Consider the following 14,737-nt stretch of genomic DNA (forward strand, 5'->3'; position numbering starts at 1 on the left):
CAACAGGGTAACGGGTGTGACGCCGTAGGAGGATCTGATTGGGGCCCCCCCAACCCCCATGCCAGGGACGTGCTGAAGACTTTCAGCGTTACCTCATTCCTCCCGCCATTTCCAGTTCACCTACGGCTACCTTAAGGTACCTCAGTTGGCAGTGACAAAGTGACTTCCGCTGTTTCCTCACCTCCTGCACATCCTCAAACTCTAAAGCACCCGAGATGCCAGTGCAGAAACGTCCAAAACCTGCCTTGGGACTGCTTCACTACCAGGATGGTGTCACCTCCTCCGCACTTCAGCTTTGCTTATCCTGCCCCTACCTTGTCTGTCGTTCTCTGCTATGCAAGGAAACTTCACCGAGGTCAACGACTGGAGCATTGAATCCGCCGAACGTAGAGCTGTAGATCTTCAAGTGATCACGTAACTGAACTCAAAATTAGACACTTTCCCATCTTGCCCTTCCTGTTTGAGGTAATAGGATACAGCCGTATAAGACAGGGTAAGTCGTATATGCGGTCGACCATCTCATGAATCTTTCCGATGCTATATCCGTCGCCATAGCCCGCAGCCTACCTACCGAGTGAGTATGCGTTGCGGAATACCCCCGAGACCAGCAGCGGCTTTGAATTCTCCTGTCCTTGGCGATTCCCGGTGGTGTCTCAGACGACGGCATGTCTCCCTATGGCTCGGCACGAAGCGAACGTGAAGAGATAGGTCAGGCTACGAGTAGGATAAGCAGAGATAAACGTACAATGTACGCCACCGTCATCACATGCTTTAGCTATTTCGGAAGCATCATCTTGGGTACTCGGGCAGTTTCTTACAAAGAATCCACTTGATTTGAAATGCCACTGCAGCGCCGCCCTGCAGAATACATGCAGCATCGCATGGGCCGCTCTATTAGCTTCTCCTTCGTCCATGCCAATCTCACCTACGCCGGAGGGTTGAGATCCCGCCAATCTGGAAAGACATAGTCCGTACGATCGTCGTCAGGCAGACCGACGTACTCTTGCCCAATGTGAGGCAGCACCGTCTGATAAAACACCCTATACGCTTCGCCGCTCAAGTGGAGGCCGTCCGGCAAGAGGTCCGCGAGCCCGCCCTGCTCGCCGAGCTCCGGGGTGCCGAGCAAGGGCCCTCCGGCCTTGAAGCCAGGCGTCTTGGCGACGGCGTGGTCCATGAGAGCCTGCCACAGGTCGATGCAGACCACGCCGGGGACCTCGGCGGCGACGTCGCGGGCCGCCTGGGTGTATCCCGCGCTGATCCTGGCGGTCCGGGTCGGCTTCGGGTGACCCCAGGCCAGGTCCAGCTTGGTGATGCGGATCTCGTCGATGGGCGGCGGCGTGACGAGGAGGATCTTGGGGTTATGGGCTGTGATGTTGGGGTGCGTGACGATCTTGATGAGATTCTGCTTGTACTCTTCTAGGGGCACATTTTGGGTTGTCGTGTGCATGGGCTGAACTGCATCGTTTGCGCCCAGAAGGACCAGCTAGGGAGAGTTAGATTGGCATTGACTGTCCATCGGTACCATGTTGCTACTGACCAGGTACTTCAGCTGTGGCCCTGAAGGTGAAGGAGGGGGAAACATCTCGGGAAGATATTTCAAAGCATTCGCCGAATTCCAACCCGAAAACCCACGGTTGACAACGTCATAACGGCGATTTACATCTTGGAAGCGGCGTGTGTAAGTGTCTGGTTCCGAACCCTAAAACCCTGGATTTGGTCGACTCACGACATTGAAGCTCGGCCTGGAAGCAAAAGCCTTCAAAGGTCACTACGGACCCTTGGAACAGAGAATCTCCAAAGAGCACAACGTGAGGGTACGGTTTCTTGCAAAGACAGTAAGTAATGTGTGGTGCCTGTATAACTGGTATCGCTTACAGCCATGGTGGTTGGTCTCTATTCTTATTTCAATGTCGCTATACTATTGGGAATACGCATCCAGTAAATGGAGTTGAGTGGCTTGCCCAGCTTAAATGTGTCTCTGCGACTTCACTGCAGGGAGCCCAAAACACCCTTCTCCTCAATCTCGCAAACACCACCTCGGAGCCACTAACACGGCAGAACATCCCGTCTAGCCGAAAGCACGATATCCTCACTGGTTAGGCTGTGCGAGAGTACCTGCAGTCTGCGGTTGTCGGCCTATCAATTGCACGAGAACACCGTACCACTAACACCGAGTTTTGAAGGAGGAGTTGGGTTCCACTCTTTAGACTAACAGCAGTGGCAGCGATAGACTGCTGCTGGGTCCTCAGCGTTATATGGCCTATTGATGACGTCCACCAAATATGAGAGACTTGATAATTATGAATCGAGACCCAAATTATTGCTCAGATCATCAATCTCTCTCGTCACAACACATTCCGAGAACAAGGCGCGTCAAAGGCCTGGTCCAAAGCAGGGCCCGTGGCAGCGTTAACAAAGGCAGTGGAGGTGGACTGGCGGGGGTCGTCCATCGATTGGACCCACAGCCTTATCTACAGAGTCAACCATTCGCTCAATGGCTTATCAGCAAAAAAAAAAAAGTCGGCGGAACTAATCCCCGTCAGAAAAAAAATCCAGAACTCCAGGAAAATGTTGTAAGAGAAAACAACCCCAGTCTCGTTGCTCTCCCCCGCCATTGAGTATTCGATCACTGCGGAATGCCGCAAATTTTCTAGACAATGGCGTCCTCTCTTGCTGCGCAATTGGCGCAGATCGCCGCCAACTCGAAGGCATCTCTGGATGTCAGGGCGCAAAAGGCTGCCCACTCAAAGTCCCTCCTCTTCGAGCCGAGAGTGGCGGCGACACAGAGCTACCAGGCGCTCTACACGATATGCTTGGAAGGCTTCGAGGAGCTGTGCGAGCTCGATGGACGGTTCAAGCCGTTTGGCCTGACGCTCTTTAGCGAGCAGAGCATGAGCGAGGACCGCACCCAGATGACTGCCGCTGAGAATGCCGAATTAGACAAAAAGGTTGAGTCCTTCCTGCGCCTCGTTGGAAGCAGGCTGAGGCTTATGCCTTCGCTTCGTGCCCTCGAATGGCTTGTGCGAAGATTCAGGTATGTTGGAGCCTCTACTCTCACTGGAATTCCCCATACTGACGTTGTCACAGAATCCACGAGAACAACACAAAGTCTCTGATCACGACCTTCCTCCCGTACCACTCGATCCCCGGCTTCGTCACCTTACTCTCGATCCTGCCGTCCAAGATCCCCAACGAGTACCGATTCTTGAACCCTTACATCAAGTCGCTCACTTCACCTCCACGATCTGTTCTGGTCCACGAAGCGATCCACAAAGCCGATTTCCTCAGCACCCTCTCCGAATATACCCTGGAGGCCTGCAGAAACCAGCAGCAATACCCGACCTTGATCTCATTCTGGGGCGGAATCATGACGGAAGCCGTGAACGGTCTGCTTGAGAACATGCGCTCAGGTCGCCAGGCTGTTCAGCAGGACAACAACGAAGCCTTCCTCCATCGCGTCGGCCCCACCCTCGCCGAGGCAATGACCATGAAGAAGGTCCCCAACATGCAGATCGCTTCTTACATGGCCGTCACTATTGTTGCGGCCAAGGGAAGCTTCGACGACGCGACTCTGTCGGCTTTCATGGAGCAGATTGTCCACGGTTGGACCAGCGAGACTGTGCGCCCTGGCCTGGTGTGCTTGTGCATCCTGGCTCAGTACCGATCCGCGAAACAGCTTTCTGGAAAGGTCACCAAGGCCTTGTTGAAGGTGCAGGACCTTGGAGAGATTCTCGTTGAGCTTGGTCAGGAAAGGAGGGTGGACAAGCTCACCAACGGCCTGTGCATCGCCTTTATCGAAAGACTCTGCAAGAAGGGCGATGCCCGGGGACTGCCAATCATTCGGGTAATCCTGATGAGCAAGATCCTGAAGGGGAAGCAGATTGCTGTCATCTTCAAGTCTCTGGTTCTCGCGGCCCATAGACTCGACGACGAGGTCGACAAGGACGGCGAAATTCGCAAGGAGCTCGGTTCGACACTCATCGATCTTTCGCGCTTTTCCGGAGAAACTAGCGAGATCATCCGGACGGTTCTCGAGGAAGTCGATTTCGATGTGGAGGAGCTGGAGATGAAGCTCGATGTCTCTATTCGCCAGAGAAAAGCACTGCCCGGAACCCAGGAGGATACCGAGATGGATGGATCCCAGCCCGTTGCGCCGACAAAGGAGAACCTGAGAGAGACTATTCAGGAGCTCTCTGGCCAGACGCGCGCACTCCCATCGTGCCTCTCAACTAGCACTGGCGACGTCTACGACGAGTTCAGTAGACTCTTCCTCCGGGTCGTGTCTCAGCAGTCCGAAGACCCGACACTTCTGGCCGATTTCGACCAGCTGCCGTCTTTGAGCCGACGAACTGCAGTCAGCGATCACACCTACATTACCTTCTTCGTCCGCATTTGGTCCGGCCCATACCCGACTCTGGCTCGCGCCGCTGCTGTCGACACTGTCAGGAGACGTCTGAGCGACGGCGATGGCAACGATCTTGACTTCCAGGCCCTTATCCCTTACTGCCTCGTTGCTCTCGTGGACTCCTCAAAGAAGGTTCGCCGTGCTGCGGCTGAGCTCCTCATCCAAATAGGCCACTTCTTCCCTCACCAGTCCAAGGCCGCGAAGGCTTCTGTTTGGGGTGGCAAGAAGCTTTACGACGACAGCGACAAGGTGCAGTGGCTGGATGCCGATACCATTTCTCGCCTCCTTCACGGCGTCATTCTTCCGGCTCTAGAGGAGTGCATCATGCACGAGGATCACATTCGTGCCGTCCTCCACTCGACACTCGACAGCAGCGCCAAGGGCGAGAGCAGCGAAGGAAAGAAGGCACTGAGCTCTTCTGGTAGGGCCTCGATTCTCTCGTTCCTTGCCAGCCACGTCGTCGCAACGCCGCTCATTAGAGTCAAGTCCAACCTGCTCTCGATCCTCAACCGCATCAGGGGAGTATCATCCACCTCTAGAACAAAGGTCCTGTTGCCGGCTTTCCGATGGTGGGCGTCGTTGTCCGCTGAGGAAGCGGACCGTCTGGCCGAGGCTGAGGAAGTCGACCAGTCATTGCTGCATACGACCTTTGCCGAGATTGTCGTGCCGAACGACAGCGAAGGCCTCGAGTGCCTCCTCTCCATTATGAAGGATTCCGCCTCCGCCAAGCGTCCCGAGCTGGTCAGATCCATCTCGGCGCGCATTCGTGCTATGTGGGGCTCAATGAAGGCCGATACAAAGTTTGATGTGGCCCAGACGATGCTTGAGCTCTCTCAGGCACGACAGGTATCCCAGGACGAAGAGGACATTATCGCTGACGAGGCGGCTGATTTCCTGAGAAACGTTGAGCTCACGACAGAGATCTTGGCTTACTTCCTCGAGTCTATCCAGACCGGCACGAAGCTCATCACCGAGCCCCCTGCCAACAAGCGACGCAGGACCAGCTCCTCCGAGGCCAACCGAGGTGTTGTCAGCGCCCAGGCCAGTGCCGAGCTCAGCGCAACCCTTAGATCCGTCACCTTTGTCCTCCAGCTCGTTGACGGCTCGCAGCCTGCCACCCACCCCGAGTTGCTGGACAGCCTCTTTGGCACTCTCTCCGAGCTTCAGCACTTCCGTACTGTCATCGGATCGGAGCTTGGATACCTGCAAAACCTGGTGCTTACAAGTTTGATTGCCATGGTCCCTGCCTACAGAGACAACAAGAGCCTGAAGATTGACAGCTCGGGAGGCCACGGCGATTTGCTTGTCAACTGCATCCAGAAGTCTTCCAGCCCCATTGTGCAAAACTCGGCCCTTCTCCTGATTGCCAGCCTTGCTACTGCCGCGCCTGATCTTGTGCTTCATAGCGTGATGCCCATCTTCACTTTCATGGGTGCCTCTGTCCTCCGCCAGAACGATGATCACTCAGCTCATGTTGTCAACCAGACCATCAAGGAGGTTGTGCCGCCCCTGATGGCGTCGCTCAAGAAGGGCAAGAGAAATCCCATTGCGGGTGCCACAGAGCTGCTGCAGAGCTTCGTTACTGCCTACGAGCATATCCCCGCACACCGCAAGCAGGGCCTGTTTGTCGCTCTCATTAACACCCTCGGACCGGATGAGTTTCTGTACGCGCTGTTGGCTATGCTTGTCGATAGATACGGCCCCAACGACAACCTCATGGCATTTGCCTCTGAACTTCTTGGCGTCTACAGCGCCGAGGTGCAGCTTCAGACCCTGGCTAAGCTCCTGGACTTGATCAGTGACATTTTCAAGCCCAAGCCAGGCCTTTCGGCTACCCTTTTGGGAGTTGGCGAGGATCTGTCAGAGAAGAAGCCCGAGGCCATTGCAATTCAGCAGTTGACTGTGTTCCCCGCTCTGCTCTCCAGCAGAAAACTGCGAAAGGAGATTACCATTCTCACAGAAAGGGACGACATGGATTCTTCGAAGATTCGGGACTTGTATGCCATCCTTCTCAGAGACGTCCTGGCCCTTGCGGAGACCGTCAAGCAGCAGAAGGCGCTGCACGAGTGCTGTGGCAATGCCTTGGCCAACCTCCTCAACCTCCTTTCCATCGGCGAGTTCATCAAGTCGGTTGAGAACCTCCTGGACCGTACCGAAATTGACCTTCGTCGCAAGGTCCTCCGTGCCCTCGAGGTCCGCGTGGACCAGGAGGGTGTTGCGGACGTTGCCTCCAGAACTGCACTTCTTGCTTTCCTGCCCCAGCTCACCGCCGCGATCCGGGACACGGACGACCTCAAGTACAAGCACACTGCCGTTTCTTGCATCGACAAAATCGCAGAGAAGTATGGCAAGAAGGATATCGAGGCCGTCGCGGGTGCGGCAGCAACCATCGCCGGACCCCACTGCCTCGGCCAGCCCGATGTTAGCCTCCGTGTCATGGCATTGCTTTGCCTTGCCTCTTTGGTCGATGTGCTTCAAGACGGTATTCTGCCTATTGTCAACATTGCTATTTCTCAGGCAATTCTCTACATCGAGCAGAGCGTGGAGAATGACGAGGCCGCCAACGAACTGCACAATGCGGCATTTGCATTCATCACTGCTCTCGCGCAGCACCTGCCTTACATGATCTCGGAGAAGCACCTGGATAATATCCTACTTGCTTCCAACAAGTCAGCCGAGGCTAACCTGGATAACGAAGCCGACGATGAGCGCATCAACTGTCTCAGATTCCTTGCCAGAAAGGTTGAGGCCAAGACGATGTTGGCCAGCCTGCAGAAGAACTGGATCCCGGCTGCCGAGGCTGGTTTCGACGTAAGTTGTTTGCCCAGAGAGATTTGCAAAGCCCTACTAACAAGCACGCAGGCCACCGAGGAATGGGTCGACATCTTTGGAGTTGTGGTTGATAGCCAGCCCAAATCGGTTGTCACCAAGAACGTCACTACCTTGTCCACAATCCTGCTCAACTCCTTGGACCTTCGCAGACGGGAACACATCAAGGGCAAGCTCACAAACGCGACAGCTCAATATGTTGCCAAGATCGAGGCCTCCATCAACGACGTTACGCTCAAGATGATTTACAAGCTCAACGACGCGGCCTTCAGGCCCATCTTCACCCAGATCATCGAGTGGTCCACACAGCTGCCCAAGCAAGACGCCACAGGACGTACCCTGCGCCGCTTCAGCGTCTACGGGTTCCTCCAGGTCTTCTTCGAGGGCCTCAAGTCCATCGTCACCAACTACGCTACCTACATTGTGGACGACGCCGTCGAAATCATCAACGGCACCGACTTGAAGCTGCCCGAGCAAAAGGAGCTCTGGCAGCGCGTGCTGTCTACGCTGGCGAGGTGCTTCGAGCACGACCAGGACGATTTCTGGCAGGCGCCCGCCCACTTTGGCAAGGTCGCTCCCGTCTTGACAGCGCAGTTCCTCCACGCCTCCTCGTCCTTCGATTTGACTGGCGAGCTCATTCCCGCGGTGGTCGAGCTGGCCTCGGCGGCGGACTCGCAGGAGCACCAAAAGGAGCTCAACACAGCCATCCTGCGCCACCTCCGCTCCGAGCACGCGCCCATCCGTCTGGCGGCCGTCAGGTGCCAGCAGCAGCTTGCCGAGAAGCTCGGCGAGGAGTGGCTGTCGGCACTGCCTGAGATGCTCCCTTACATCAGCGAGCTCCAGGACGACGATGACGAGACCGTCGAGCGGGAGACGCACCAGTGGATCGTCAAGATCGAGGGAGTCCTTGGCGAAAGCTTGGACTCTATGCTGCAGTAGAGAAAGGTTAGACCAAAAATGGAGAGAGGGAGAGCGACCCGGAGCCGTGTGGGATAGTTTCTACGGACGGAGATTTGTGCGGACAATCCCACCCCGTCTCATGTACCTTATTCGATGCATGCGAAAACAAAAAGTGAAATTTTAGGGACGTCATTTGGACAATCAAAGGAAAGAAAAAGCGGGAACGCCACGCCGGGGCCGCCGGACGGGCAAAAGTGGAGACGGAGGACGTCACTCGTTCCGTCGGCGCCGTGTTAGTAGGTGTTACCAAGGCGCCTATAAGCATTGTGACGTGAGGAAAAGATGTAATTGAGTTAGACAAGAATCAACCTTAATTCTACTGTCCAAAAAGAACCACCTTCCCCTTGACTTCGATTCCTTGGATCTACCATTCCGCTTGTCGAGCGAACGAAATAAGCGCATTGACTCACTGGTCCCGGGACTTTTTTTTTTTTTTTTTCCCTGATGTCAGGGCCACCCGATCCCCGTCCCGTCCCGTATTAGCACGCGCTCTTTGGCAAGTCTCCGATACACCGAGCGCCCTCGATCCCCATCCCGAGCCATTATCGTGCCCACCTTTCCCAACAGTCAACGCCGCCCAGGAGCCCCCCAAGGGGCCAAACGCCTACGTTGGGCCATCGGATTTAACCCACCGCCGTAGAACGGCCGTAGACAACGGGTTCGGAGAACTAGGGGAGTCAGAGGAAGGAGTGGGCTGGGTCGTTTGAGTGGGAAGGGCCTTTGCGGCGTTTTATATAGCCAACTGCTAGACCCCCGTTTTCTTTACTGTTGGTTCTTAGGTGGTGTGATTGTAACCTCATCATGGCCTCATCGAAAGTTGCACAACAATATTGGAGGAGCCTGGCCCGGCCCGGACGCCGGGGGCCGGCCGGCACGGCGTTGCAGGTTGAGGCTCTGACTAGCACGAGTCTCGTCAACCATCGCAACAGCACGAGTTCGAGCTCGCCGACAGGTACACATCCGTCTCATTGACTTGTGCCCTCAACTCTTTGTGCAATCATACCCTTTGTACACTTATCATATGCATCGCAACGAAACACCCACTAACACACAACCACAGAACCAAAACGTGAGAGAGTCGTCGTCCTGGGCTCAGGCTGGGCAGGCTACGCCTTCGCCCGCGAGCTCGACCCGAAAAAATACGAGCGCATCCTCATCTCCCCGCGCTCCTACTTCGTCTTCACCCCCCTGCTGGCCTCCACCTCGGTCGGCACCCTCGAGTTCCGCTCCGTCCTCGAGCCCGTCCGCCGCCTGGAGCTCGACGCCTTCCACCAGGCCTGGGCCGACGACGTGGATTTCACGCGGAAAGTGATCCGTGTCGAAAAGGTTACTTCCGAGGACGCCACGTCCAAGACATTGCCGGCGCGGGATGCGCACGCGCGGGCCAAGGGCGAGGTGGTTGATGTCGCGTATGATAAGCTTGTTGTGGCGGTCGGGTCGTATTCGCAGACGTTTGGGATCGAGGGCGTGAAGGAGTATGCTAATTTCTTGAGGGATATCGGGGACGCGAGGAGTATTCGGTTGAGGGTGCTGCAGTGCTTTGAAAAGGCGGATTGGCCGACGACGACGGATGAGCAGAGGAGGAAGCTGCTTCACTTTGCTGTCGTTGGCGGAGGACCGACGGGTATTGAGGCGAGTTACACCCAATCTCCTTTTCCCCCCAAATATTTCGTCACTAACACGCGCCCAGTTCGCCGCCGAGCTTCACGACCTGATCCACGACGACCTCTCCAAGCTCTACCCGCACCTGATGGAATTCGTCGGCATCACAATCTACGACATCGCGCCCAAGGTCCTGCCCATGTTTGACCAGCAGCTGGCCTCCTACGCCGAGGACCTCTTCCGCCGCCAGGGCATCAAAGTGAAAACCAACCACCACCTGCAGCGCATCCGCCCGGACGAGACGGACCCGCGCGGCGCGCTGCGGCTCAAGATCCAGGAGCACGGCGAGGAGGAGGTCGGCGCGGGCATCGTGGTGTGGAGCACGGGTCTGATGCAGAACCCGCTCGTGCAGACGCTGATGAAGAAGGAGTTGCGGAACCCGAATGTCGCTGCTGCTACTTCCACGGAAGACCAGAGTGCTGGTGGTAGTACTGAGATGGTCAGGATTCTCAAGGCGGAGCGGAGCGGTGGTATCGTCACAGACGCGCATCTGAGGGTCCGCCTCGACGATCCGAAGAACGAGGGCGCCGTGCTGCCGGACGTGTACTCCATGGGCGACTGCTCTGTTCTCGAGGGCCAGACGCTGCCTGCCACGGCCCAGGTTGCCAGTCAGCAGGCAAAGTACCTCGCCAAGGCGCTCAACAAGCAGGCGGCTGGACCAGAGGAGGGAAAGCCGTTCAAGTTCCGGAATCTCGGGGCCATGGCGTACTTGGGTAGCTGGCGTGCTATTCATCAGAGTTCTGCGGATGAGTTGAAGGGGAGAGCAGGTATGTTATACTGTACTCTTGCAGGCAGTGGGATCTGAATGGGCTAACGAGGTGCTGTGCAGCTTGGATTCTGTGGCGGTGTGCTTATCTGACCAAATCGATGAGTATTCGGAACAAGATTCTGGTCCCGGTGTACTGGTTCGTCACCTGGGTTTTTGGAAGGGATATTTCTCGGTTTTGAGCGTTGTGGGATATGAATTCGTGCGTCAGTCAGTAGAGGAGGGAAAGGCACCATCATGGACTTGTTAAAAGAGAATAGCGACTGTAAGATGGTGTAAATGGTGGTCATGAGAGGCCAATGCAACCCACACAATTATCAGCGATAGACATAGACGAAGAAAGGCGACTACCATAGGATGATAGATTAGAGGGGGCAACCCGGGTATTCCGCCCGATTGTAAAGTATAATAGCCACGCAGCTTTCCGTTCGGTATCGTTTGGACCCATATCTACTGCATAGCGTAGTATAGGGTGATTATTATATGATTCAGATTCACGAAATTAACATAACTTAGTGTGGGAGGAGGGAATGACTGCAGCTGCCTCACATCACACCCTTTCATCCCAACCATCACCAACCTCATCTGAATCCACTCACCGCTCGCCACCGCCGCCTCTATAACTCTATCATCAATAAATTTGTTTGATACTATCACCAAGGCCTGTGACGTAGTGGAGAAAGTCCCAAGTGAATTGCCCCGCTCGCACAGGTCGCGAGTTCGAGTCTCGTGAAAAATTCCTGCCGCGTTGCACCTGAGGAATAGGACGTACAGAGTCGGCAGGGATTTTCGTAGGCTACCCATGAGGGGGACCGAGCTTTTGCAATTTTGTTTATATATAAGTTGGATGGGATCCATTATTAAACCCATTTTCTGTTTCATGCTTTTACTCCTCTTTCTGGTTTGAAGTACAAGATGCCGAAATGGAGAGTAAAGGACTGCGACTGCCATTGATAACTCTCAGATCCTACCCTAATCAGGGCAATGGATGCTTGAGACAGCTTAGATGTCGTAGTGGCTTTGCTGTTTCTTCTTCTTTAGAATTGTATCAACTAGAATGGCAGCATTCAACCAGATGTTGATTGGGCGGGAGAAGTGAGTAAATACAATGATGGCCAGATGAATCAAGATAGATAACAAATATTTCTTCATTATTCATGAGGATTGTACATTATGTACTTTTGCGCAGAAATCTATGACCTTTTCCAACCATCTCAGAACTGAGGATATCCCGACTGCGAAACGAAACGAGTGCCGTTCACCCCCTGAATGCCCTGGCCCTGCTGGCCGGCAACAACAGTAGCCTCACGCACGGCACGTGAGACAGTGCCCCTCACACGACCCTCCTCGAGCACCAAAAGACCACCGATAGTGCATCCGCCAGGCGTAGTAACCTTATCGCGGAGGAGAGCAGGGTGGTCACCGTTCTGGACCAAGCCCGCGGCGCCCTTCATAGTCTGCGCCGCCATCCTCGTGGCCTCGGCGCGCGGGAGACCCATGGCGACGGCGCCGTCGATGGCGGCCTCGAGAACCAACGAGAAAAACGCTGGGCCGGAGCCGCAGAGGGCGGTGCTGACGTCCATGTTCTCGGCGGGCAGGTAGACGACGTCACCGATGCGCTTGAAGATCCAAGTGACGAGGTTGGCGGCCTCGCGCGGGAGGGGGTACGTCGGCGCGCCGATGACGGTCATGCTCTCGCGAATGAGGGAGGCGGTGTTGGGGAGAGCGCGTATGATGCGGCAGCGGCCGTCCTCCTCGGGGTCCTTTGTCGGGACGGCGCCGTGGAGGATCTCCTCGAGGTGCTCCTCGGTGAGGCCGGCGCAGATGCTAATCAGGAGCTTGCCGTGCAGGGCGCGGGTCATGCCGGGTTCGCTGAGGACGTCCTTGACCATGTAAGGCTTGCAGGCGAGGATGACGACGTCGGACTGGGAGACGGAGTTGACGTTGTCGTTTTGGACGACCTTGAGGATGGAGGAGTGCTCCCACAACGCCTTCTTCACCTTCTTGGCGCTGTCGGAGCGACGGACGCAGGCGATGAAGCGGGATGGTAGGCGATGGGGGACCTCGTCGCCCAAGGGGGTGGATGTGCCCGATGCCGAAGGAGTGTGGAGGGTTTGGAGAGGCTTGGGAGCCTGCATCTCCAGCAGGGAAGTGAAGATGCCGTTGAGGATGGCGATACCCATGGTTCCTGTTGAGAGTCAGAATATTTCATCTCATTATTTGCAGAAGAGATTTCTTTACTTACCACAACCGAGAACGGTCATGGTGAGCTCCGAAGAGCTGTGATCTCCCATGACAGACATGATGAAGAAGCGGTATGAGAGAAAATGAGAATGCGGTGTAAGTGATGGATTCCTATTGCGCCAAGGATGGTGCTTCTAATTTATAGTCCAAGAAAAAACAACAGAAAGTTAGAGCAATATGGACAAGCTCAGTTTCGGAGAAAGGGTCGCTCTGGGTTGCAAAAACAAAGTTTATCAGACAAAGATAGGAGATGAAGGCTGAGTTAAAGAATCCCCTGGCTAATAATATTTTCCACCTCCTTTTGCAGAAAAAGAAGCTCTCCACTGTTCCGATATCGTCCGTCCACAGCTTTTCGCCCACTGGACTTGGCTTTTCTTCAGCGCTAAGCCCAACTCTGCTTAGCTTAGTATCCCCCTAGATTCGCACAGTGCTTACTGCACCAAAGCAGTGAGAACACACCCAAAAATGGAGGCAACAGCACAGGGTGTACCTGTGGGAAACTCCTCCAGCGAATTCAGTTGGAAAGAGTGACAGCTCGGATTCGCGTGCCATTGAACAAGCCTCAACTCAGCCCCAGCATCACCAGCCGCTTTTTCAACATCATCCCGAACTCTCACCCCAGACTCGCTCCGCTCAATTCAAACTTAGATCAAGATCAGAACCGGGACCGAAGTTCGCCGTAGCGCAGCATGGCGGACCCTTTCGAGGTTCGAATGCGCTTCAGTAGCTCCCTGCAGCATCTGAATGCGTCCGTTACTTCAGCTCAGAAGGCGGCTCAGTATGCCCTCAAGTACAAGGATATGGACGAGGATCTGCACTCTTGTATCCTCGAGCAACTGGAGCGGGTGAGTGCGATCTACGTGAGGAAACTATGAGATAATGGGCTGATTATGATTCTTTTTAGAACAACATGAATACGCGCGCCAATATCATGTACTTCATTGAGCATTTCCTTGAGATGGCACAGAAGGACAAGCACATGGACTATGTCCGCATGATGCAGCGCGACATCATTCGCATCGTCGATGCCGTCGCCCCCGATGATGGATCCGGCGCCGCCAACGTCAAGGTCGTCCGAAGAGTGAGTTCCCTCTCTGATCCCACGGCCCCGCACAAGCTTCATGTAAAAACTGACATGAGAGCAAAAATTTCAGGTCCTCCGAGGCCTCCAGGACAAGACCTTCCTCGAGGCACGCACAGTGACAGAGATCGAAGAGGTCCTCAAGGAGCGCGAGACGAGCGCCCACGACGCGGGCCTCTCGTCCCCCGTCAACGGCGACGTCGAGATGGGCGACGCGCCTCCCAGCCACGCCATGCCGGCTAACGGCCGGGGACCCGCCGCGCGCCTGGAGAAGCGCCAGATTGAGCAGCGCATCGAGGAGGACCGCGAGCGTCACAAGCGGCTGCGCGAGAGCATATGGGCCATCCCGCCGCACGGGAACGCAGAGATTGACAAGATTTGGGATGAGACGAGCGATTTCGGCGACGACGACCACATCCTGGGCGATGAGGAGTTTGCCGAGTGCTCTCAGGCTATGAAGCACTCGTGTCCTCCTAAGCCGCCGGTCGGTCCTGCTAGTACGCGCATTACGAATGGAAAGAAGAACTGAGTGAGAACTTGCGGGTTCTCTTCCAAAGCATATCTTGGCGTTTCGGGGAAAAGGATGGAAAAAATAGGGCGTTCGAGGGTCAGGTTTCGCGACACGACAAATTCCACAGGTAGCACTAGGGTCAAGGTCTTTATCAACGTTGGCCAAGTATTTTTGGGTAGCTTGAGGCATAATCAGGAATTGCAAAAGAAGACCGTTCGGTATGGCAATACAAAAAAGGTGGTGTATGTCTTTGTGATAATATTGTTACATGGGTGTTTA

The 14,737-nt window shown here is 55.2% G+C and overlaps 6 protein-coding genes across 6 annotated transcripts; 4 read left to right on the forward strand and 2 right to left on the reverse strand.

Annotated features, from left to right (window-relative positions):
• Positions 1-925: 925 nt before the first annotated feature.
• Positions 926-1,881, reverse strand: CLUP02_03612 (GDSL-like Lipase/Acylhydrolase; the record flags this gene model as incomplete). Its single annotated transcript, XM_049282632.1, has 4 exons — positions 926-1,483; positions 1,538-1,662; positions 1,727-1,823; positions 1,876-1,881. 4 exons carry the CDS (start codon positions 1,879-1,881, stop codon positions 926-928), a joined length of 786 nt encoding a protein of 261 aa, XP_049139775.1.
• A 776-nt stretch (positions 1,882-2,657) lies between these two features.
• CLUP02_03613 (BP28CT domain-containing protein) lies at positions 2,658-8,173 on the forward strand (the record flags this gene model as incomplete). Its single annotated transcript, XM_049282633.1, has 3 exons — positions 2,658-3,034; positions 3,088-7,216; positions 7,268-8,173. The coding sequence occupies 3 exons, from the start codon at positions 2,658-2,660 to the stop codon at positions 8,171-8,173; spliced, it is 5,412 nt and encodes a 1,803-aa protein (XP_049139776.1).
• Positions 8,174-8,995: 822 nt separating this feature from the next.
• CLUP02_03614 (uncharacterized protein) lies at positions 8,996-10,804 on the forward strand (the record flags this gene model as incomplete). The annotated part of the gene is made up of 4 exons (XM_049282634.1): positions 8,996-9,146; positions 9,255-9,799; positions 9,885-10,623; positions 10,686-10,804. The coding sequence occupies 4 exons, from the start codon at positions 8,996-8,998 to the stop codon at positions 10,802-10,804; spliced, it is 1,554 nt and encodes a 517-aa protein (XP_049139777.1).
• A 1,032-nt stretch (positions 10,805-11,836) lies between these two features.
• On the reverse strand, positions 11,837-12,925 carry CLUP02_03615 (pyrroline-5-carboxylate reductase; the record flags this gene model as incomplete). Its single annotated transcript, XM_049282635.1, has 2 exons — positions 11,837-12,810; positions 12,868-12,925. 2 exons carry the CDS (start codon positions 12,923-12,925, stop codon positions 11,837-11,839), a joined length of 1,032 nt encoding a protein of 343 aa, XP_049139778.1.
• Positions 12,926-13,331: 406 nt separating this feature from the next.
• CLUP02_03616 (uncharacterized protein) lies at positions 13,332-13,514 on the forward strand (the record flags this gene model as incomplete). The annotated part of the gene is made up of 2 exons (XM_049282636.1): positions 13,332-13,383; positions 13,438-13,514. 2 exons carry the CDS (start codon positions 13,332-13,334, stop codon positions 13,512-13,514), a joined length of 129 nt encoding a protein of 42 aa, XP_049139779.1.
• A 41-nt stretch (positions 13,515-13,555) lies between these two features.
• Positions 13,556-14,476, forward strand: CLUP02_03617 (CTD kinase subunit gamma; the record flags this gene model as incomplete). Its single annotated transcript, XM_049282637.1, has 3 exons — positions 13,556-13,711; positions 13,771-13,947; positions 14,021-14,476. 3 exons carry the CDS (start codon positions 13,556-13,558, stop codon positions 14,474-14,476), a joined length of 789 nt encoding a protein of 262 aa, XP_049139780.1.
• Positions 14,477-14,737: the final 261 nt, after the last annotated feature.

This window comes from Colletotrichum lupini, chromosome 2, assembly GCF_023278565.1.
Source record: "Colletotrichum lupini chromosome 2, complete sequence".
Classification (NCBI taxonomy): domain Eukaryota; kingdom Fungi; phylum Ascomycota; class Sordariomycetes; order Glomerellales; family Glomerellaceae; genus Colletotrichum; species Colletotrichum lupini.